At 55.0% G+C, this 24,356-nt stretch overlaps 1 protein-coding gene across 2 annotated transcripts in view; it reads right to left on the bottom strand.

Moving 5' to 3' along the window:
- The window catches only part of KHDRBS3 (KH RNA binding domain containing, signal transduction associated 3), a 110,588-nt gene that overhangs the window by 27,582 nt on the left and 58,650 nt on the right, over positions 1–24,356 (bottom strand). For both annotated transcript variants that reach the window (XR_006679707.1, XM_030884466.2), the window contains exons 4-6: positions 23,889–24,035; positions 22,348–22,487; positions 16,297–16,495 (exon numbers count right to left, since the gene is read on the bottom strand). Coding sequence is in view for 1 of the 2 variants with exons in the window: in XM_030884466.2 (XP_030740326.2) it covers positions 16,297–16,495; positions 22,348–22,487; positions 23,889–24,035 (486 nt within the window). In the remaining variant the exon portion in view is untranslated. The remainder of the gene's footprint in view (positions 1–16,296; positions 16,496–22,347; positions 22,488–23,888; positions 24,036–24,356) is intronic.

Consider the following 24,356-nt stretch of genomic DNA (forward strand, 5'->3'; position numbering starts at 1 on the left):
TCTCCTGCCCGAAACCCTTCTGTAAGAGGATGTCCAGTTGCCTACAGATGGGCTTTGGGTCTCTATTCTGCATTCCCCTTTATTCACAATGACATGATTTTTGGTTCTGATGATGCCTGATACCGGATCCCTTCGGCACCTCGTGATCGCCTCAGGCGCTCTTTCTTACGTGCCTGTGTAGGTTTTGCTCGAGTAGCAATAGTTACCCAGTGCATTATTTGCTTCCAGTAACAATATAACTGAGTTGAATCATAAAATCTAGTATAGATGAGATGTTAAACGGTCACTTCATTCAATCAACCACTTTCACGCAGACTCTGTGCAAACTCTTACAAACTTGCCAGGACCCAGGAAAGGGTGATTCCTACTTGCTGCTGGCGTTGCCCGGCAATGCCGAGAGGTTTCTTCACTCTGGAAACTGGTCTTTGGCAGCGTCTCATCGCGTCTCATGCTGTTCTCCTGCGAAGGTCTCCTTTGTGACAACGTGGCCCCAGTCAGCCCCGTTTCAGCACAGGATTCTGCCTCGATGCCACACCTCCTGGGTCACTTGCTATTGGTTTGCACGTCCCTGTGCCTGCACAGGGACTTTGTCTTTCTCAAGCTGAAGCTCAGGGAGGTTCCCATCCTGCTGTAACTATCAGCCCTTCGGTCAGCGCCTTCCACACGCTGCTTGATGCCGACAGTCTGTCTATCCGACGCAGGCTGCTCCGCTTCCTAGACTGTAGGGAAACCTCACCTCACCCAGAATGAACACCAAGTGGCCTATTCACTCTTTCATGCCGGGCACCGAGTAACCGCTGTGGCCGACAGTGGGCAGTCTGTGCACAGGGAACGGCCCCTGGAAGATCTCCACCACGCTCTGCGAGTCTTCTCAGCTACCCCTTGATCCCCAGCAAGTTGATTCGTGTCCAGAGCTTCTGGGTGGCCCAAGGGGAGTGAGGGAGCCCCTGCCCTGGGGACAAGTCCAACTTCTACTAGTTCTCAAGGGCAGGGCAGGGTGGGGCAGCCCCACCCCTGACTCTGTTTCCAAGGCTGCCATCATTAACAGAAGCAGCCTGCTCAGGTTTGCTCCCACGGAGGGGCTGGTGGGCTCAGAACTTTCTCTTTCCTAGTGCGCACCCCGGGCCCCGTCAAGTGGACAACATGGAAGCACATAAGCCGGCGACTGAGCTTCCTCAGGGAGGACTTGAGAGCTCCTCCAACGGCTGAACGTGCTGCTGCAAAGCTGCCTCGGCGCAGCCACCCTGGAGAAGAGGGTAAAGCGGTCTTGGGTTTTCAGAGCCCCTAATTGTTTGCAGGAGTAGAAAGCCCGGTCTTTCTCCTGTGGCGCCCTGGGTGGTGGCAAACTGCTGACCTTGCAGCTCAAAACCACCACGTCATCAGGGCTCCGTGTGAGGGAGGGAGCACAGCGCTAATTAAACGGTGGGGCCCTCTATCTGGGCCACACTTCAATGCCCCCTGGTTCGCCATCTCATGACCACCCCACTGAGCAACAGGTCCTTATTGATCTTTTCTCTCCTACACCTGCCCCCCCCCTTCCTGCCAGCCCCCAGCCCCGAAGAGAAGGCATCTCTCATCTACAGGATGCGGTCTTCCAGTGTCCCTGGCTTCTAGCCAGAACCCGCCTCCCCGTGGAAACAGGACTTACCCACTCTGGTTGCAACCCACTTACAAGGGTCCATGCTCCCCTCTTCTGTCCCGGTGGCCACAAGATAAAGAACACACTGGCCGAGGGACAGTGCCTGGACTGCTGCTCGCTTGGCCCCTCGGCATCCCTGGGCCATCGGTTCCTGGGTCTGCTACAGGTACCCAAATGCCCAGATGCGCAAGGCCACCTAGCTACGTAGAAAGCATCATATCTTCCCATAGACTTTAAATCGCACCTAGAAGACACCGTACACAGTGTGCATGCTCCCTCTCAGCCTCTGAGGGATAACTCTACCACTCCATTCCTTTTGAAGGATTACTCCCTCCTACACCGCTGAATTATTTTTGATCTGCTGAATACAACCATGTCTGGCTGAATGCACGCACGTGGATATGGAGGGCTGGTCTTTGAGAGTCCAAACCAGAAGGAGCCCTGCCGGTACAGGGGGTGCCTTTCAGAAGGGCCTATTATTCCATTTCTCAAAGCTGCTGCTGTTGTGAGGTGCGCCCCGTCGATTCCAGGTCATGCAAACCCGGGGACAGAAGAAGGAGCCCCAGCAGCTCCTGCGCCGTCCCTGTCGGCGCCCAAGGCTGGCCGCAGCCTCTGTGGACAATGCTCTGCTGCTGTGAGGGAGGTGGCCAGTCTCTGACAATGCCCCTGCTCTTCCTAAGGTTCTCCGTGGCTAATCCCGCAGAAGCGGACAGCCTGTTCCTTCTTCGTAGTCTGGGTTCAGTGTGGACGCTCTGCTGAAGCTCGGGGTGACCCTGCGAGTGCCTTACACACCAGTGACGGAGCACCCAGCACCAGAGAAACACGCCAGCCACCACGGGACGACAAACCGACAGACCAGTGGGGTCTGGAACGGCAGAGCAACATTACTAACAGCCACGGGCAGGCATGCATATGAGGTGTGCACGTGAATCCACACTGTTGCCTCCTTCCAAGGCCAGGCTTCTCTCACAGAGCAGGAAGACTGCCAAAACTGTGCAGGAAGAGACGCCAGGGATGTGGACTCTGGGCGGACGCCAGAGGAACAGAGAGGGTGCAGGGGCTTCAAGCGGGGCTGGGAGCCACCAGCTGATGTGGCCAAATAAGATGTCTTACTTTGGAAAGAAAAGACTTTCAAGAATAAGGCTAACAGCACAACCTATTGAATTCTATTTTGGTCACAAGTAAAGTGAAGCATAACATTGGAGCCTAGAAAAGAAAAAGACGTGAGAAATACTCAGAAGTGAAACCTCACTGCCGCTGAGCCCATGCCCATTCACAGCGACCCTGTGGAAACACGGCGGCTTCAAGAACACGGCTTCCATCCTGAGCCCACGTTTGCATGAGAGAGGCGTGCAACCGTACATCAATGCACTCCCACCCGCATGGTACCTGCTCATTTCAAAAGACCTATTAAAAATGTGCACACATGTTGACCTCAGCATAGAAACCGGGCTCTGAGCAGCATTTGGCGCCGTCACATTCACCTCTGGGCACACAACTGAGATACCAGGGGGTACCTCCCCCCAAAACACCCCATAAAAATCTCCAGTAGGCAGCGCTTGCATAGCATGCATTTTTAGATGAACACCGAGCAATTCGCTCTGAGGTAATGCACCCAGGGGCGTCCCCTGGGAAGGTTCTCTCTGGTCACGGTGAACTTTTTCTTGAAAGCAGTTTCGCTCAGACCTCGTTTTTTGTGTGCATGATGGCCAATTTCAGAGAACAGCGTGCGGCTGCGAAATTTTGTTTCTATCTGGGAAAAATGCAGCAAAAAGTGTTGTGATGTTAAACACAGCTTACAAGAACAGTGCTATGGGAAAAACTCAAGTGTACAAGTGGTTTTCTCGTTTCAAAAGAGGTTAAGTATCCATCAATGACAAACCTCGTTCTGGATGTCTGTCAACTTCCCGAATGGTCAAAAACTGTCGACTTGTAGTGCATTTGGAGTTCATTGCACCGGGTAAGACTGTTAACCGAGCTTTCTACTTAGAGGTTCAGAAAAGATTGTGTGACAGTGTGCACCAAAAAAAGGCCTGATTTGTGGCAGACGGGGGACTGGTTTTGCCACCACCACAATGCGCCTGCTCATGCAGCCATCTCGGTGCGCCAGCTTTTGGCAAAACAAAAAAGAAAAAGCCAGCACACAACTTACTCACAGGACCTCACTGTGTCACTTCTTTTTTGTTTCTGTCTGTGAATTCAGAGGGACATGAAAGGCCAGTGATTTGAAGACAAAGAAGAGGTGGGGGGGTGGGGGGTGAGGGAGGTGCTGTCAGCCATCCAAACAGATGAGTTTGAAAAATGTTCCCAAGAATGGAATCGCAGGTTGACAAATGAAGTGTAATAGAAAGTACTTTGATGGTGATAAGGTTGTTCTGTTAAAAATTTTTAAAATAGTTTTGGGGGGGGAATTCCAGAGGGGGGGCACCCCCTCATATGTCTCGCCGAAGGAGAAAAAGACAAAGGCTAATAATCACAGACGAAAGTCTTTCTCAGAATGGTTGAAATTAAACACCATTTGCCCAGCATTGAAGTCACAGCGCCCGAGCAGTGTACTTCCGGCTCTGAGTACCGGAGCCCTGCTGCTCCTGGCCAGTGGGGGCCTGCTGAAGAGGTTGACCTCCCCACACTGAGGATGTTCTTGCCTGCGGGGGCCCTGGGGCCTGGGGCAGATCCCATACCCACACAGCGGCGTGCCTGCGGGCAGCTCATCCTAGCCCACGCTTGAAATCGCCCTTCCCACCGTCTTGGAGATGGTGAACAGTACCGAGTATTACTTTTCCTGGTCATGCCTGGCGGCACCATTAGCAAGAATCTGCCTGAAAGGGGGCCGCAGGGGAGTTAGATCGCTGAATCCCACAAGGAGAAACAGCTGCCTCCTGAGGTACTGGGGCCCTTTTCCTACGCAGCTTCATCTCCACTTCTAAGCAAGTCCACCTGGCCAGTACTGCTACTTCCTCTACAGGTTGGGAGCTCAGTCAAGAAAGAGTTCAGCAGCTTGCCTCACGCAGGCCACACAGCAATGAAACCCAGCCGCCTGGCCTGGCTTCTCTCTGAAGCCCGCTGGTCCACTGGAGTGGAAACCCTGCCTTGTGGTGAAGGCCCGAGGACGCCGCTGCCCTGTGAGGACCAATCTGGATGACCAGGTTTTATTTTAAGCTGCTTCGCTTTAAACTGCTCTGGCCCTCAGTCGGGGCCCAGATAGCGCCACACAGAAACGTCTCTCTGCCGATCAGAAGAACACCCAACCTGGCCGTCGACAACCCAAGCACACACCGCCAAGAACACCCCACGCATGAGGCAGCTCCACTCCGTCTCAGACACCCAGCATCACCCCTCACCCTGACGTTTCTTTCAAGAGACCCTGCAGATTCCAAAGCAGGGCAACAACCCACCCTACCTGTAAACAAGCAGAACACAATGAAGAAGGGAAAGTATAGACAAAAACAAACAGCATGGACATGACATCAACACCTTCCAATCCAGTGGTCCTCAACCTTCCTAAGGCTGGTTCCCTTTTAAGAGTTCCTCATGTAGTGGTGACCGCCCAACCATAAAATTATTTTCGTTGCTACTTCCTAACTATGATTTTGCTACTGTGATGAATCAGGAAAGCCCTGTGAAAGGGTCGTTCGACTCCTAAAGGGGTCGTGACCCACAGCTTGAGAACCGCTGATCCAAACCCTCTGGCTGCCCTGGAAGTACTCTCGGACCTACCCCTGTGGCTGTGCCTTCAAACTCCGTAGTCCCTGTTCATAGAACACCCTTGCAGCAAGGCCCCTCGTGTGCCAATGGGTCCCCCACCCGTTTGGTATCCCTGCCTTCTCCACAGTCCACCCAGCAGTTAGTCTCCCCTCTTGGGTCATCATAACATACTCTGCACCTAAGCCAATGGTAATCATGAGATATGCATATGTATATATTTATCCCCCGCCCCCGGGATCCAGTCCATGAGCACTCACCACCAAGAACGCAAATACACGAGGAATGATTAAGATAAGGAGTGATCGCATCACTCTAAGGTAAGGGCTCTGAGAAGGACTTACACCTGGTCCCCAGGGAGAGACAGCAACAACCTGAAACACACAGGTGGCCACAGAAGGAGGCCATGGAAGGGGTGGCAGCTCTGATCCTTCCTGGACCCGGAGGGTCTACTAGAAGGCGAGGGCTGAATGCTGCAGGAAAACAATACGTCCGAGGTGGCGGGCTCTGGTAGGAAACCCGTTTATGCCAGAGGACCAATGAGGTGGGTCTCCATTGCTCCTGCCACCTCAGGTCACTCACCGAGGGGACCTGCACACTGGCCACAGGGAGCGGAGCCCAGTCCGAAGCACTGCTGGCTCCACTAAGCTGGATGTGCGCCAAGTGGCCTTTCCAAAGCGCACTGACATGGTCATTTAACTGCGCCCAGAACTGCACTCTGAGTAGAACATGTTTTTTCCCCGTTCATTTTTGTAAACAGGTGGGTGGATGGGTGGACGGGTAGGGGGAGCTCCCAAAAGACAAAAACAAAAAGCACCCTCCGCATTTATCACTTTAAAATCCAGAATTATTTTCCAAAGTTTCACATTTCTAAAATAGGTCAATCATCAAAGCACTTTAAGAAAAAGATGGGCCCATGAGGTTGCCGGCGGATATTTCACGTAAATTGCAAACCGCGTTTACCCTTGCTTCGGGTGAGAGAAAGAAACATGAAAAAGGAACTACGGAGTCTCATCTTTTTCTCCAAAATAAAAAGGTGTCCCTGGGCTTTCCATTCATATTTTAAATGCGTTTTCATAAAGAACCTTTTCATGATCTGTCCTCGGGTTTAATTAAATTTCTCACTATGGAAACAAGCTAATGGATGGGAAGCAGTTGAGATTATTAGATACCTGTCACAAACCTATGTCGATATTCACCGCAGTGGGAAAACCCGTGGCCACTCACACCCCATCTCTGCTAAAATCGCTATGCCTCGTCCCGGGGTGCCATCTTCAGGTGGGGTCCAGCTTTCTCACAACAGCGAGGTCCAAGGAGCATGACTGCACCGAGGGGAACACTACAACCAGCACCCACCCACTACTCACTCCACCGGCCACCTCCGTATCCGACACGACACGCTATCTAGCAAGAAATACTACTACGACGTCTACTCGGAACGACTCTGTTCTCCTACTACTATCTGCACTGGCCTCAGCTGACTGGCAGTAAGGGACGCCGAGCGGGGAGATTAGAGTCATGCCCACTATGCTGGCCCCTGGTTACGGGCCACAGTTCTCAGCAGTGATGTGATTTGAAGGGTTTGTAATGCCATGTGACAGGTATGCCACAACGTGCTCATGCCGCATCTTGGGGTCCAGTGCAGTCGCTTTCATTTTTATATGGTGCTGATTCCCTCTCCCCCGCCCCCCAAACCTGGTCTTTGGAACGTAATTTGGAAAGGGGGGAAAAAGACTAAGCAAACTCACTGCTATGGAGCTGATGCTGACTCGTAGGACAGGGAAGAACTGCCCCGCAAGATTCCCAGACTGTACACAACTCCTAACAGGAGTAGAAAGCCTTGTCTTCCTCCCACGGAGCGACTGGTGGCTCTGAACCGTGGACCTCGCAGTGAGCAGCCCTGCGGTAAGTGAGGAGAGGGTGTTACGTGGTTTCCCCTGAAATTCGTGGATGTTGCTAGTCATCAGAGATCTTATAAGAGCTTATATTTGGTGCACAGAAAGGAAGTGGCGGCTCCTGTGTGTATTCTCTGCTACAGATGAAGTTACCATACCACGTACAAGCAAGCCTGCCGAAGCAGGAACCTGCCAGACACGGAAAACACCAGCACACCATTTTCCATGACGAGGGAAAAGAAGGAAAGTGCGTAGACAGCACCGGTCAAACGCAGAAAGCCCAGAAGCTCCCATCGCCCACCTGAGTTGCGGCTCTCAGAGCTTTTGCACAGCTGCAGTATGTGTGTCAAGACCACTTGCCTCTTGCACCGCCTGGGTGGGAGGCGGGGGTGGTAGCCTCGGTGACTTTGAGAGTTGGATGTACTGGGTGTCACTACTGCATGGCTGTGTGACAGCTCCCCACAGCTCACAAACAGGCTCCCAAGCCACACGGGCATCAGAGGGGCAGCAGACAGGAACACAGCACTGGGGACGGGGCAGGAGGCTGTTCACTACACACCTCACTGCTGGACAATCAGAGCCCCGTGAGTCCCGGCTGATGTCTTTGGCTGGCCGGCCTCCTGGGGCGTCCTCTGGAACACTCTCCCACATTGGGGTGCCGAGGGGGTGAAGCCACCGCCCCCACCCCCAAAAGCACAGAACAATGACAAGACATGAAGGGAAATGCGGGGACGGCACAGCACGTCCACCCTATGACCAGACGGTGATGCAGCTGTGATTTCACGAGTTGGCAAATAATCACAATTCCCGACGTTTGGGCACGAAGGCAGAGGGTCGGCATTTGGAAAGAAAAACATAAAAGAAGCTCACTCAGAAAACACAAATTCTTTTCTCCAAACTGGTATCGAATTCAAAATATCCACAGCCACTCGACTTTCCCTTAGTTTCCACCCATGTTAAGGTGCCTGCGTTGCTTTATTCTCTGCTGTGCTTTTCAATATCACATTTTCTACCTTATTTTTAATGCTATTAGTATAAAAACCCTCCTCGTGGTGACAGCATAAGTCAAGTACATTTGGGGGATCGGCACTTGATCCAAATAAGTCTCGGGCTGGAAGGTAGGTAAGGACACTAGTGTGTCGGCCAGCTGACCGGTGGGGGCTAAGGCACTCTCATGGCCACTGTGCAGATAAGCCAGGACCGGAGAGTTGGGGTGGCTTGCTCCAGATCTCAGTAGCTGATCAATGGTGACACAGAATGGGAGGGGGCGGGCGGGTCGGACGGAGCCTGCTACCTCTCAAATGAGGCGCATTCTCTTATGCGTTCACTCGCTAGGTTTGTTTCCTTTGCCCAGGAAACTCCCTTCCTTTTGTTTGGGCAGCTCAAACATGCTGTCAGCTTCGTGCCCCTGGAGAGAGTGCTGCTACCCCTTCAAGGCAGTCACCCCCACCCCAAGCCCCCAAGTGGATCATCCCCAAAGGACCCAGTCTTGTAACAGACGTTAGGTAAGCAATTTTTTAAATAAAAAATGAAAGAGAGACATTAGTCCCCATCCTAAATGGACCCCGAGTCTTCTGAGGACAAAGGAGATGAAGAGGGAGAGCGGCGTTCTCGCTGAAGGGCTTCAGGGACACAAGGCATGTGACTGCTTGGCTGCAGGCAGGAGTGACCGGGAAGCCCATCACCTTCCCGCCCACCCCTGCACTCTGGAGACAGAGTGGACATGGACAAATGAGGCGGGGCCCTAGGGGAGAACCCGTGTTGTGCGTGTGCAGGGGTAGCAGTGCTCAAGGCCCCAGTGGGCGTAAGAAGCTGCCAACTGCTGGAGCTGGGATGGGAGATGACAAGGTGAGACTGGGACCTGGACCAAGTGGAAGGTCAGACGGGAGAGGGCAGCCAAGGCGCACTGTGTGTCCAGATCAAGTCTGGGCTTTATCCTGAAGAGGCTGGCACCTTCTGGAATCCCAGGCGGGCTCTCTTTCTCCCTCTGTCCTCGGGGACAGCGGCACTGTTGGGTTCTGCATGCTAGAAAGTCCACCAACCACAAAGGGCCTGGAGAGGGCATGATTTGAGGGAAGGGAGGGGACTTAGGCGAGAATGCGACCAAGGTGTTGCCATAGAGGTCAGTCTCTCTGTCCATCCACCAAGTCAGATTGAGCCACTACTGTGCATTCCAAACATAAAGACCACAAGCACACTGCCATCCAGTAGATGGACTCACAGTGACCCTCCCTGTGGGGCAGGGTGGCACTGCTCCTGTGGGGGTCCGAAACCCTAACTCCTCACAGGAATAAAAGAGCCTCGTCTTTCTTCTGAAGAGCAGCTGGTGGTTTCAAAGCACTGACCTCACAGTGAGCAGCCCGACGCATAAATAACCCACCTAGTCATCACGGGGCTCTAGGAAGAAAAGAATGAACAGAATGTTGAGCCGATGTCAGTGGAAAGCCGGACACGAAAGCAAACATCCATGAAACAAACTACTGCCCACAACGTGTGAAAGGTTCCGAGGGACTCCCCGGAGGATGTGAGTTAGACTGGGGGGCGGGAAAGGGCCGCTGAGGAAGGGGCTATGCAGAGGAGCGGAGGGAGGGAGAGGGAACACCACATGGGAAGGGGAACTGGGAGGATGGGGGGAGTGTTCGGAGGGCGGGCAGGAGGATGGTCAGAGAAGCAGTGCGGGCTGGGCATGGGCTAGCACCCGCCATTCATGGAAACCGGGAGTCTGGGCAAGAACGAGGCAACTGGCGCCGGCAATGCCCACAGGGCACCAGGGGAAGATGGTCACAGGGCACGAGAGCCTGCACTCTCGGCACCTGTCTGCAGTAGGCAACGGACGGCAGTGAAAACCCACAATCCAACTGCTGAGACCCCCAGCGATCACGCGGTTTTGTCCTGGTGCTAACAATGGCCTCCCTGGCCCGGATAAGAGGCCTGTGCCTTTGTGTCCTCGTTGCCTCTTTGGAGACTGAATGGCGCTTGTCCATAAATTTGAGACCGGGGTCTCTATTGCACCCTAAAACAATAGTAAGATGACAACAGGATGGAGTGAGAGAAAGAGGCCGGAGTGAGGACAGCTCAGAGGGACAATGGTTACTGACAGGAGACGTGATGGGCAGGAGGGGGTGAGAGTGTTCCGAGACAGACCAGAGCCTCCGGTTTCTGGTCCAAGGCAGTTCTCTTGTGTGTGTGCCCCATACAGCCATCTGCCAAAGCCGGCTAACAACTCAGACATCCACAAGCGAGGTGGGCATTGGGCGTGTATCTGCTGTGATTACACCAACAGTCTGAATTATTAGAGTGCTCTCACCGAGTGTGAGATGTGACCCCCTAATTAACGTGTCAGGTATGGAATTATTTGGACATAAGTAATGAATCAGCGTCACCTTGGACCAGAGGAACGGACTCCTTGTTCTCAAAAACAGGATGAGGAGCTACTGCAATGTGGTCCAACTTCTCGAAGCTGAAAGTGGAGCAGAAGCTCCCAGGTTATCTCCAAATGGTGGGGGACACACCTGGGACCTGTGTTCTTCTCCTGGGGGGATGCTGCAGGAGCTGGAGCTGGAGCACCTTACTTCCTGGGAGCCAGTCCTCAAAGACACAGCCTCGCTGACAGAAGGACCTGGTGGGAGCGACCTAGTCTAGCATCTTCACGGGTGTGCACGCCTGTGTGTGTCTCTCTCATGGGAACGCTCAGGGCCAGTCTTCTCTTAATCAAATGGATTCACTCATGAACGCTTCTCTCTCTCTCATATGCATGCACAGGCAGGGAGAGTGTGTGTGTGGGGGGGGATGTGGCAGGGGACAGGGGGGAAGGGCACTGGTCTTTTCTGACAATGAATCTAAAGACCAACAGTCAGCCCTGATTACATTTCAGGTGGCCCAGCATCTTCACTCACCTGTAGACAGTCCCGTCCAGTGTCTGGCAGGACTGGCCATGGACTAAGGCTTACTCACTTGGACAAATGGCGCCCACTTATAAAATGGGCACACAGCGCCACTCAGCTAAGAATGATGATAATCTGTCCCTCTCGTTGACTCCTTCCAGCTTAAACATATATCGGGATGCTTTGAAGGTGGTCTGCGCATATCGAGAATACTGACCATGTTAAGGATTAGAATGTGTACTTTCTCAAGAGAAGACAAAGGTATATAGCATGATGGGATTCCAAGGAACAGAAGTTTCTCCGATGGGATCACACACACACACACACACACACACACACACACACACACACACACGTTTTTTAATAAGCAACTCAAGGTTTCCCTTCCTTCTTTTTATCTGGAAATAATAGCCTCCCTCAGACAATCATGGGAAATGAAACTTAAACGGAAAAGTAAATTGCGTTGGTTAGATACCAGCAAACCAGTTCAATAGGCAGAAGACTTGTATTACCATCAAGGCACATCGAACACATCTGTAAGGATTACATTTCTGCGTAATCTTCCTCGGAGCTAAATGTGCCCCGAAACTCTTGCATAAGGAGATGCTATTTTTGTCTTGCCAATCAATGTGATTCTGCTGTTGTTTTTTTAAACAAACTCTCTCCCTAGCAGTTCTTGATTTCCACGTCTCCCCCTTTGATGCTGGCCCTGCTGCACCCCCACTGATGGCCACGGATTTAGGGGAAAGGGCAAGATCACAAAGGTCCTTGCTTGTCTCTGCCCAGTTCTATCCAAATAAGGTGACGAGTCGTCGCAGTTAGCAAACGCTGTCTCGCTGCTCTCCTTTTCTTAGACTGCTGAGTGCCCGTGATCACGAACATAGTAACGAAACACGCACGACATGACAGCCAGCCTGCAGGACAGGGTCGAATGGCCCCGTGAGTTTCCGGGACTGTAGCTGTCTAGGGGACCGTGCGTGGCCACTGAGTGGGACAGCCTCACCTTGGTCTCCAGGGCTGCCCTCATCTCCCGGAAGGCAGACACCACTCCTCTCTTCTTGGAGGGTTTGAAACGCTGACCTCACAGCTCGCAGCTAAGAGTGTAAGCTCAGTGGCACCGGGGTTCCTTGCTGGGACCCTGGACTTGCCTCCTGTTGCCTGAAGGGGCACATGGACTCTTGAGGGTCGCCCCTGTCTGCATATGGGCCTGGGCGGCCTTGCAGGGAGTCTGTCCAGGAGAGCAAAGCCTCAGGGAAAGTTCCCTCCTCGGGCTCACAGCTACGCTGGGGAGAAGAACTCACAGGATGCCGCTCCGTCACTGCAGGGGCTCACGGGGCCTCGGCTGCTCCCCGTGTAACCAGCACTGGAAGACAAGGGCGGCTTAGGGAAGGTGGCCTTTCCAAATGCCAACTCCCGTACTTCTTCCACTGGACGGCCGCCATAATGCGGTGGAGAAATCCGTGGGAGCCCCCACGGGGAGACCTCCACTGCTACAGCGCCCATTCAGAGCCACAGCGACCCTACCTAGGGCCAGAGTCAAGCCGCCCAAACCTTAACCAGAGCAGACAGCCTCTTCATGACTCAGTTCGAGGCACACTGCTTCGTCCGACAAGCCAAATAACGATCGCACAAGGTTCTGCTAATAACTCCGTTTATTATCGATAAATTGCCGGCAAGACAAAGCTTTAAAAAAAAAGAACTACACGTGCGCGCACGCAACACAAGCACACATTCAGTTTCTCTGAGCATGGCAAACTTTTAAAGGGAGTCTTCTGAACACTCACTCAGTCGCCCAGTAAACACTTCTCAAAGAACGATCATTATGTGTATCACCCTGGACTAGGTTCTGGGAATATGAAAAAAAGCAGGGGTCGGGGAGAAAATGACGGGATGCGATGAGCTGCACCCCCACCCCACCCCCACCCCCCGGGCAGAGCTGAACACCTGACTCACAAGTCCCTCAGTTCATTGAACTGAACCGCGCAGGCTGCTCCAAGCAGGCCCATCCCAACTTCCCACTTGCTACCTGAACAAGGAACCACACTAGTGGGTGTACAGCGCCCTGGGAACCACCTGGGATGCGCTGCACGGCATGCACTCCACCTGTCTAAGACCCCCTGGATGAGCGAGCGCAGCAGGGTCCAAGGGGGAAGAGGCAGGACGAGCGGAGCACAGGTCTGCAGCAGGACGCACAGTCCACGTGCTGGGAGGATGGCGCCGTCAGGATTCTGACAGCCAACAGGCAAGCAGACAAAAGGAGGAGGACCCGAGTCTAGCTTGGCAGAAGAAAGTTCCCTCCATGCCGGAGATGGAGGGAGGGTGCTCTGCGAGCCCCCTGCCAGACTGGGAACCCTGAAGACCAGAGAGCCAGTGAGCGGGTGCGGGCATGCCAGAGCCAGAGAAGCCAGGAGCTAGATTCACCGAGGAGTGCTCTGCCCACCCAAGTAACCCGGGGGCCACTGGGGCGTCTTAGCCTGAGTGTGCAAAGAGGGCGACAGGAAGCGAGGGTCAAAGAGGAAGAGCCTTCCCGGGACTTCTGTTACGATTATTGCACACGCACTACCGCAGTTGGAGGAAGTGCACGGAGCACACAGATTCTTTTCGCTTGTGTCCCACTCTACGATGGGAAACATACAAAAAAACCACAGCGCTTTAGGGTGTACAACAGCGGTTGGGAGAAAACGGCTCTGTGAAGCGCATGAAATGGCCAAAGCTGAACACGGCCACGTCGGGGTGAAGATGGCAGGTGTGCCCATGGGTTCCTGGGTGGCAGCTCTGTGCGGGAAGGGGTGGGAAGAGAGAGAACTGGGCTCGGGACAGGGCTTAGGACAGGTGCATTCTGGTGAGGACCCCCCTCTGCCCAACCTGCTGAGAGCTTGCTTTCCGTCTCAGATGGACAGATGGGGGTCTGCACGGCAACCAGACTCCCAGGTGACCTAATCACGTGGCAGGTGGCAGGGCTTCACAAAAAGACAACGCTGATGCCGTAGACTTGGTTGGAGTGGGGAGGTAGGGGGCGGGGAAATCTAGCTTCCCAGCAGTGGGGGCAGACTGGAATAAACTGGGTTCATGTCCTATCCTGGAGCCAGCAAAGCCCACGATGGGATTGCTGATGCCCTTACAATCAGTGCCTGGAAGATGGGAGCCAGGAGGCTGGGCCTCCAACGACAGGGGCCCCCCTCCCTCCTGTCTGAAAGGGCCCCAGCACAGGCTGTCCCACACTTAAGACAGAGTTCCTCTCGGTTGACTCCATCCCGAGTCTGTTTTGACACGTCAGTTGCCTTTTTTGTTTTCTTCTTTTTCCCCCGGTTCTCATCATCTACTGCTTGTAGTAGGGCTCACTTTAGCAATCCAACCCGCGAGCGTCTGGCAGTGATTGCCTGAGAAGGATTCCGCCAGCAAGCTACCTGCTGCAACACTGTATCAAATGCATACAGCTACCGGTGAGACGGACCCAACCCCCACAAAGACCTTAGACCTGGCTGCCTGCATTCTCCTGTCGCCTCTGTACTGCCATCAACCTGGGGGGCCAGGTGTAGAAAAGGGAGCCTGAGAGCCTGGCACAATGCTTTCCACCCAACTGCTCGACCTTCCTTCCCACCTGTAAAAACCAGAGCCACCAACAGCAACGCCACATTTCATGAATTCCTCTGCCTGTTCCCTGTCCTCTGCGAGGACACCTGCCGTTCCCCCATCTGGTTTCACCCTAGAAGCACTGCCGTGGTGACACTGAGGCAAAGGGCACGTGTGCATCTTGGTACCACCGTGAGCATCCAAGCCGCTAAGAGTAGGGGGAGGGAGTCATATCATAGGTAAAGAAGGCAGGGGACCCCTTCAAGTACACAGGGCCAAATAAGCCCAACTGACACCCCATTTCTGATATTGGGGGTGGGGGGGTTCCAGGAGGCAGGCACCGCACACCTCGGGCTGGCCGTTGCCATGAGATCCTCAGAGACTTCAGGGTCCACCCAGGCAGAGGGGCCAGGATGGGCCTGTCTACAAGTCACTGACCACCACCACCCGGCCCTCCTATGCAGAGTGCCCCACCTGGGTGCCATCAGCTTATGGAGAGTATGAGGAAGCAGTAGAGACCAAAGGAGAGGAGAGACAGAGAGGCCAGATGGCCTTCCCTCCCTCCGCTGAACAGCGAAAGCTGAGACGAGGACTATCCAAGGCAGCGGTTCTCAACCTTCCTACTGCCGCGACCCTTTCTTACAGCTCCTCATGTGGTGAGGACCCCAACTGTCACATTATTTTCGTTGTTACTTCCTGTCATTTTGCTATTGTGGTGAATTGGGCGACCCCTGTGAAAGGGTCGTTTGACCCCCAAAGGGGTTGCGACCCGCAGGTTGAGAACCACTGATCTAGGGGTCTATGCAAGATACAGAATTCCCAGAGCTCCCCGCAGGCCCTCTCGGCAGGCTCCAGCCCCCACTGCCCCTCCACGGGCCGCCATCTGCAGCAGAGGAGGTACGTGAGCATGTGCCTTCAGAGTTGCCTCGCCCCACCGCCCACCCGCCCACGAACTACAGCTCAGACTGTGCTTGGGGACACCCCAGTGCCGCTACAGGACACCCAGAGCAGGCTGCTGGCCGTTGCAGCGTGGACCCCAGGGGGGCTGTGTGCTTGTGCAAGAATCCACCTTCTCCCCGACTGTCTGAGCTGTATCTCCCTTCTCTTAGGTTCAGGAAGTCTATGAATTGTGTCAAAGAACTCCCCAGTGGTACACTGAAAAACTAACTGATGTGAAAAATACGGACCTACTGTCTTGTTCACGGAAAAGAATGTCTACTATGGGCAGCACAGGGAAGACTTATGTTGACCAGGGAAGGCTGACGGGGAAGCCTGGTGGTACAGGTGGGGGTGAGGGTGGGTGATTTCTCCACTGAGTGGATTGTTCCAAGGGGCCTGTTGGGGGAAGCGGCAGAAGGGGCACAGGATGCAAGCCCTCCGGGAGCAACACCTCTCTGCACCTGCCGTTGGAAAGGGAGGGCCCCTCCTCCTGTGGGGCCTCCGGCGCCAGGGTGCACTCAGCACGGTACACACTTAGACTACTTCCATGAACTCAAACCAGCTGAGGGCGGGTGTTCGTGAGGACACCCAAGGGCACGCCAGGCCAAGGGGCCGAAGCGACCCCACGAAGCATTGTGGCTGGCTGGCGGAGGCTCTCACTTACGTATTCTCCATAGGTCTCTTGCGCTGGGGGTGGCGGCGGAGGTCGGTACCCGGTAGGGGGCACTCCTCTGGCTCGGGGGGTCAGCAGCCCCCTTCCTCTGCTCACTGGCCCTCGGGAAGACAGGGTACCACCTCGGGGAGTCGGCGTCCCTCGGGGTCCACCAACGGCAGCAGGCCGGGCCGTGACACCACCTCTTCCCCTGCAACACAAGGCTCCATTAGCAAGATCCCGCCCATCCAGCACATGCCATCTTTCACCTGTATTGCTACATCGAGGATAAGGAGCCCCACGCTCTTGTACCGCAGATGGAGGAGGCCCTCCCCGGGTGCACATACAAACCTAAAATCTAAAGCCAGCGAGGAACAGATCTGCCACCGGGGCAGCCCGTCCATCAGCGGCACACACTGACAGCAGAGGGGCCTCCAGCCTCGGCTCCAGGCTGCAGCTTGGGGCAGGGAGCTCGCTACTTGTCCAAGGAGGCCGAGCTAACCAAGGCTGATGCCTGGCTCACAGCCAATCTTCACGTCCCTCTGTAAGGAGAGTGGCTCAGTAGACTACAGGCTGGGCTGCTAACCGCAAGAGCAGCAGTTCGAAACTACCAGTTGCTCCACAGGATGAAGATGAGGCTTTCCACTCCCGTAAGCAGTTACAGTCTCATAAAACGCTCGGGGCCTTTTCTACCCTGTCCTCTGAGTGGGCATCGACTCGGTAGCCACGAGGGAGAGGCAAGGCAACGTGGGCTCAGAGTGATTCCAAACCCACCGGAGAACATTCTCCAAATCATTCGGCCGGCTGCCTGCCCCCTCTGCAGAAGAAAAGGTTACCCAGCAGCAATCCAAGGAGCCTGTATTCTCGTCCACAACCCAAGATAAAACGTAGGCACCTACGTTGGCATCTCCCCGGGTCCTTCCAGAGCCCCAGCACCCACCTTGGGAACCAATGATATAGGTGGTGGGGCCAGAGCTCAGCGCATGCGTCACACTCCCACCGAAAGAAGATGCTCCCCGAGGACCCCAAGGGCAGTTCAAAACACGAGGGGCAGGGAAGTCCCACCAATTTCCTTCCTTCCACGGCTCCACGGCTTTGTGAAGCCCGACCCCTCTTGCCATAGTCCCGTTACATCAGCTCCTCTCTGAAGTGGTGTCCACACAGTTGGGTTACTACCAAACACGAGACTTCCTGCTAGAGGGGATGGGGAGGGGTGGTCCAGCATCCACCAAGAATTGGCCTGTCCTCCACAAACAACAGCCCCAAAGACGGGCAAACATCAGCGGCCTGAAGCTGTGGCCCGGGTACCACCCACGCCGGCAGATGAATTCTACGAATCCGAGGGATCCCATGAGCCAGGCGATTCTGACAACTCTCCGCTGGGGATTCCCAACAGAGCACGCAAGGCAGGGCCGAGCAGCTCCCTCACTTTTACCGCTGCCGCCCACCCCCCCGCCCCAAGGAGTGGGGGTCAAGTGGTTCCAAAGGCTGCACCCCTCCCTTTGCTATCGCGGCTCTGCTTTTGGTATCATCCTAGGAAAACACACCCCAAGACGAACACAGCCAAGTGCCGACCGTCTTTCTCTGTGGAAACAAAGAGGCGCACTCAGCGGGGTCGCAGTGGCGCAGCGATGAAGCGCTCAACCCCCTGCCAGAGCGGCTGGGCTGGTGGCTCGGCCCCATGTGCTGCTCCCTGGGAGGAAGGGGCCACCACGCTGGGCGCCTGCGTGCAGCTCCACATGGCAGGCAGGGGCGCTGTCCCCGGGAGAGGACCCCGCATGGGAGCAGGGCTGCACAGTACTTTCCAAGAGAGCGGCTGGGCGCCGAATAAGGGGACAGAGGCCTTCTTTTCAACAGGTGCACGGATGGGCTGGAGTATCATGTATGAATTTACCAGAAGCTTCCCTCCCTTCTAATCACACGGAAGTGTGTTCTGGATGTGCTGGTGCTAGAAGGCTGAGGGAGAAAGACAGCTGTCCCTGCCCTCAAATATCTGCGGGGAGGTAAGTGGCAGGAGTCAATAACGTCCTCAAGATGTTTTCCATGGAAACCGTTCACACGGGCAGGAGAGCCTGAGGCACGAGTCAGGACCCCTTTCAAACAGTCAGCGTCTGCGCTGGAACAGCTTTCCTGCACGTGCTGTCGGTGTGCATCCGCCTCCCGCGGAGCCCGCTTCTGTGGGGCAATGCCATCTGGAGAAGGGGGTTCGGTGGGTCATGGGGGAGCGGTCGCTTTAGGTTTGTGTGTTTCAGTGGGTGCCTGTCCGAGTAATTTACACATCAAAACGTCCAGTGGCTGGTGCAGGTGCACAACACACTGCTCAGTGACTGTTTCATGGGAGGAACCTGGCGAGTCTGCTCGTCCTCACAAATCCCTTTGTGAGCAGACCAGCCGCTTCCATGTTGCTGACCTCTCCAAGTGCTATGCCTGATGGTCACTGGGCGACCATCGAGTCTGAGAAAACTCTGCCCATCATTCACCCGGACCCAGGTCTCTCAGAGACGCAAAATTAGCAACAGTCACAGGGACAAAATCAGCCTGTGATGACGCCAGGAGCCATGAACGAGCAGTATCTTTCTGATAGCGGTGGCACCCGTAAACCGGCAGTGTCATTCCGGGCATCTACTGTCCTAGGGCAAAAGCCGGGGTGGCTGGACCATGAACAAAGTTCTCCCGGCCATGGGCAGGGCTCAGGGTCTCTGGCGGGCGCCATCCCCAGCCCCGATCGCTCTGAATGCCTGCCTGCACATCTACTCCCTTGGGCCCAGCCAGAAGTGGAGGCTGATGGCTGGTCAGGTGGCTGAGGACCAAGACTCTAACTACTTGCTGAAGCGGTTTTAGGTCCCACTTAGCAGAGTATCACGGCGACGCTCAAAATGGGCTCACTGCCACCGAATCCATCCTCGCAGGCTCTCAGCGACCCCCTGGGGGTTTCCACACCACCACTGCTAGTAGCAGCAGAAAACCCAGTCCTCCAGAGGGGGCCCTTTTGCGTGTGGTCACTGCGTGTGGAGTCAGAGCTCTCCGCGCCTCCCTTCTGATCTCTGACCCACTCTCGAATGACAAGCTCAGCTAGCCAGAGGACGCTCTGTGGGAAGCACGGGTCCCTCCCACCCGGCAAGGTTCAGGGGTCGGGTGGGTGAAGGGCAGAGCACACCCCTCAGAGAGCAGTAATGTCCCAAGATGCCTCTCCCTGGCCCGGCATGGCAATGCTGGTGAGCACGGCACAGGCGCAGGCAGGGCTTCCTTCCACTGTGCGCAGGGTCGCTGAGAGTCAGAGCTGACGTGGCCGCCACGAGCAGCAGCAAGAACAACAGCATCCGCAGCTGACCCGTCTCCAATGGCTAACCTGTTCCTGGCAGGTCCCGGCCCCCACCCAGGCCCAGGGAAACAGCTTCCTGTTCGCAGGAATCAACTGCTTGACGCATCTATCGTAGCTTTCTCCTGAACTTAAAGCAACAACAGCGACGAAAACCCCACACGGTGTTAATGGCCCATAATCGACAACGCTTACAATCAAATAGCCCAATCGTACCAGAAAGAGCTGTATAATCATCACCACCACCAAGCATAGAACATTTCCTTCTTGTCCTCCTTGTAACCAGCTCCCCGTTTTCCCCCAAGCCCTCCTCCGGACAAACCCCCAAGAAACCGCGAAAACAGCTACTGTGGCTATAGATTTATCTATCCTGGATTCCACAAGAGAAAACAGACCAAAAAACTGAGCAACAGAGAGAAACCTCAATCGAAAAGAAAGCAGAAAATATTAAAGGCTGGAACCAATTTAAAGTGGGCCTCAAGGGAGATGCAATGACAGGGCGGTAGACTTTCACCTAACTCCCTCTGCAGTAATGGCGCTCTCGGTCGGGGGGCTCGGCTCTCCAGAGCACACAGGCTTCACCCACGGTGAGTGGGTCCAAAGGAAGATTACATGCTGGGATACGACACGCTACCCCAACGTCATCGACCAGAAAGGACTCGACGACAATGCTCTGACTACAAGGCTGCTCCCGTCGTCCGCGAGGGGATTCGCAGGCGGCTGAACCCAGGTGTGGACCCTGCAGATGGATCTGGGACTTCACCGTTGTCCACAGCCCTCTGTAACCCGGGGGGGCTCACAATCCAGGCTCTCATGCCAGTTATAGACAAACTACCTTTCCTTGCTTTTGTGTGAAATGGATCTACCCCCCCAGGGGGTGGGGGTCTCGGTCCACCATCTTTGATTATCTGTACCGTGTGGGGGAGTTCCACTATCTCGAAATTCCATCTTTCTACACACTTTTGCGATGGTGGGCGCCAGGCTTCTTGTACAACGTGGCTGGGCTTCCCCAAGGCAGCGATTGCAAAGGCTGCTGCTGGTTAACTGGCCAGCGAGGAAGAGGGTGTCTGGGACTGAGAACGGCTTCTGTCCAGCACGAAGCACCCAGTGCTGTCGTTCCCCCAGCGAGAACAAAGACGGGGGCTGCACTGACCATCTTACGGTACACAAAACAAGGACAAGTGCCTGCCCACAGGAGGGCCCTGACGCCGTGGTGGGAAGCCCAGACCCTCCCAGGGCGACATTCGCCATGGGGTGCCCTAGACCTGCCGCTCAGGCTCTGACCACTAGGAACACCTCTTCGCAATGTGCCTACCCAGGAAAGTGCTAGAAACTGTGCCCGAGAGAGGGCCCCCCCTAATGATGTGCAGCCCAGAAGCTGCCAGGGCCCCCTCCCCGCCCCCAGGAGGCCGTCCTCTCAGTTGTCTGGTGAGGCAAGGCTGTCGAAGGAGTGAGGCCCCCAGAGAGAGTAGGGAGCAATCCCCTAGCTGTTGTTGCATCAGGGCGAGGACCTCTAACAGAGCTGGGGGCCTGGGACTCTGGGTGCTGAGACCCTGTCATTACAGCTGCAGGTGCCCAAGGTGCAGCCCCGTCTGTGTTTCCCCAGGGCACCCAATTAGCAAAGCAGGCACTAACCTGGCCTTCTGAGGGCACCATGTTCCCTCCCTCTGACTCACTGCTGCTCCTAAGGCGGGGGAAGCTCACCAAACCCTTCTGCATGCGGACAGACTCTCAGGGCTCCGGTCTCTGGCGACAATGGCTACACTCAGAAACGAGGCCCAACGGGAGGTGGACGTCCCTCCAAGATCAAGAGCTGGCAGGGAAACCACTACAGTGGACTACACAGTGCTTCGACCGCTAGCCACAAGATCGCCAGTTCAAAACCACCAGCCGCTCCATGGGGAAAAAAATGCGCGTCCGACTCTGGTAAAGAGCGAGGTTCTCAGAAACCCAGGGGCGCAGTTCCACCCAGTCCTGCGGGATCACTGTGAGTCGGAATCATCCACTCAGTGGCAGTGAGGGTTTAAAAATGGAAAAAAAGGAAACACTACGCAAAACTTTTTTTTTTTTAATGAGTGAGTTTGGAGGTCCAGATGCAAGCCATTGCATTACATTATCTCCTGCGACATTCCGCCTGAAAGCCCCTTCTAGGCATCTATTTAACCGGTGCTTTGGTATTACTTCATCCAAACTGATTCATGTGGGGATAAATAACGAAGGCCAAGTAACCTTCTGCCAACATCCTTTGGGAAAACCTTATCAGATTTATAATTTTCATAATATCCTATCCCTTCCCCCCCATGAAAAGCAGCCAGCAATCCAGAGACAGACGCACATCTCCCGTGTACCGGTCCCAGCCCCGCAGTTGGCAGACACCCGTCATCAGTGAGGGCAAGGAGACCGACAGCACGCCCGAGACACCTAGCCCACACCCACCACCTAGCTTGGCATCCCCGACTCTCGGCAGCGAGAAGTGAACCGGACAGATGCCAGGCTGGGCCCTGGTCTCCAGTGCAGGGCAGCCAGTGCTGCCCCATGGAAGAGAGCCATCCGATTGGATAAGATCGCTCCTCTGGGGTCAGCAGCCAGAGTGGGGTTCAGGTAACACCTATTCCCAGAAAGCTGTCCATTCAACATGATCCCCACCCCAACCCCCCGCCCTACTGTGGGCATGGCTAAAGAAAGCTCCATGTGCAGGCACAGCAAGCGATTGAAAACCACAAAAGGCCATCAGTCAGACCTACCTGGTCACTGCTGGGGTGGGCACCCCTCTGGTCCGCAGAGGGGGTTTCCCCCGGACCACGGGGACGTCTGCGTTTTCTGAGCCACCGTTCAAATAGGTTAACTCCTGGAGCTGGGCTTGTCTGATTTCATCATTGTAGTCCTACAGGAGACAAAAGGCCGCACTGTGGTTCACCTGCTGGTGAGAGGGGGCAGCAGCTCAGGCGAAATCCACGCCAGTGTTTTAAGAGTGAAAGGGTGGGCAGAGCCCAAGTCACGAGTCACAGCTTGAGTTCATCAGAAGGAAAATGTTGCCGCTATAAACTGGTGAGGAGAGCTAAAAATAATGCTCCCCAAGTTAACGCTTCCAATCATCGTCGGCAGCGCCTTTCCCAGGGCAGACGTTCCGAACAAAATGCTTGTAACAACATCCAAATGCCATGTAATCAATACATGGAAATCGTTATTTACAACTCGGTCCAGCAGCCGTTCAGCTCCAGCGCAGTAGCTGGCAGCTGGGACACAGACAAGGCTAGGCAGAGGCCTGCACCGTGAAGGAAGCCGGGTCAGGCGGAGGGGCAGCGCCCCCAGAGCTGAGAACCTGACCTGGGAGCCCGCTCCTCGCACAGTGCTTGGCAGGCAGCGGCTCCTCTGACTTGCTCCCACCTTCACCAAGTGGCGTTCATCACCCTGGCGTTCAACTGAGGCTCAAGGGGTCTAAGTTTGATACTTAGTCCTTTCACCAGCCGAGCCCCAGTGATCGTCATTAAGAAAGGCATGTGGTAAACACACGGAGTGCGACCCGCTGCACAGAACAGAAGGGGGGCTCAGGTCTGCACCACCAGGAAGGGCCCTGTATGGTCATGAAGAGCCCGCCCTCCACAGGAAGTGCCGGCTGTGCGCAGCATCAGGCTCCTGCTTCAGCAGGAGACAGACGGACTTCTGGAGGACATCAGGCCTTCGCAGGAGAATGTTACTTAGAAACCCGTCGAAGGAAGAAAACCTTAGCAGCTGGTATGAGCAGCCTTGGTACTTTGGAAATGCCGTCCCAGGAAGTTGCCGTCACAGACTGAGCATGCCCAGTCCAAATCTCCACCAGCTCCTGCGCCCTGACTCACAAGGGTGAGTGTGAACTCAATTCAGGGAAGCGGGGCGGAGAGCACCAGGGGCAGGGGTGTTTCAGGGTTCATGGCTGTTGGGTGGCCCTGGAACTGGGGGGAGTGCTCATGGCGGAGTCATTGGGGCGGGGAAAGCTGATTTTCCACCGGCAGGGAACCAGGCCGGGGTCCCAGCAGCGCTCAGGAGTCACGGAGACTGAGTCCTACAACTTAGGAGCTGTGTAAACCTGAGAAGTTCTTACCTTGGCTAGACAGCCTGGGCCTGCTTATCATGTAAAGAAGAAGCGACCAGAGAGGCCTCACAGGTCCACTTCAGACCCTGTCCCGAGGGTGTCCCACAGGCTACGTGTCATGCAAGTTCCAGTGAACGAGCAATACTTACAAAGATTCAACTAAAAGGGAGGCCTCAGAAACACAGCGTGAATATGGAGGTAAGTGATACTAACGGGGATGAGGAACTTCTTGATCTCTTCCAGAGCGTGCCCCATGCGGGCATACGCCTCTGCCGGGGGGGCGAACACTTCAATGAGAACGTGCAGGTCGTCATTGAGGTGGAAGTACTTGGCTTCTCCACTTTTCCGCAACTCTTCCTCCTGAAGAGGAATCATGTTAAAAATCACATCATTACGAGAACAGACAAAAGAAGAGTGGGGACACGCTGGCATCACAGGAGACCCACCCGACCCCAAACAGAAGCAAGCCTCCACGAGGGTCCCCAAAACAGGCACCTGACCCGCCATCCAAAGAGCCTGGTGTTATGCAGCCCTAAAAATGTACAGCGCTGGAAACGCAGACCCTCCAGGGCCACAGTGAGTCAGTCTAAGCTGCAGCCATGAGGTCGGCCGTCCCAAAGGCTTCCCACTGCTGCAGTCTCAAACGGGACCCCAGCCTGTGGGAAAGCAGGCCATCAGCCC

This window comes from Echinops telfairi, unplaced genomic scaffold (genome assembly GCF_000313985.2).
Source record: "Echinops telfairi isolate 266 unplaced genomic scaffold, ASM31398v2 ScPeMD7_1;HRSCAF=3_0, whole genome shotgun sequence".
Classification (NCBI taxonomy): domain Eukaryota; kingdom Metazoa; phylum Chordata; class Mammalia; order Afrosoricida; family Tenrecidae; genus Echinops; species Echinops telfairi.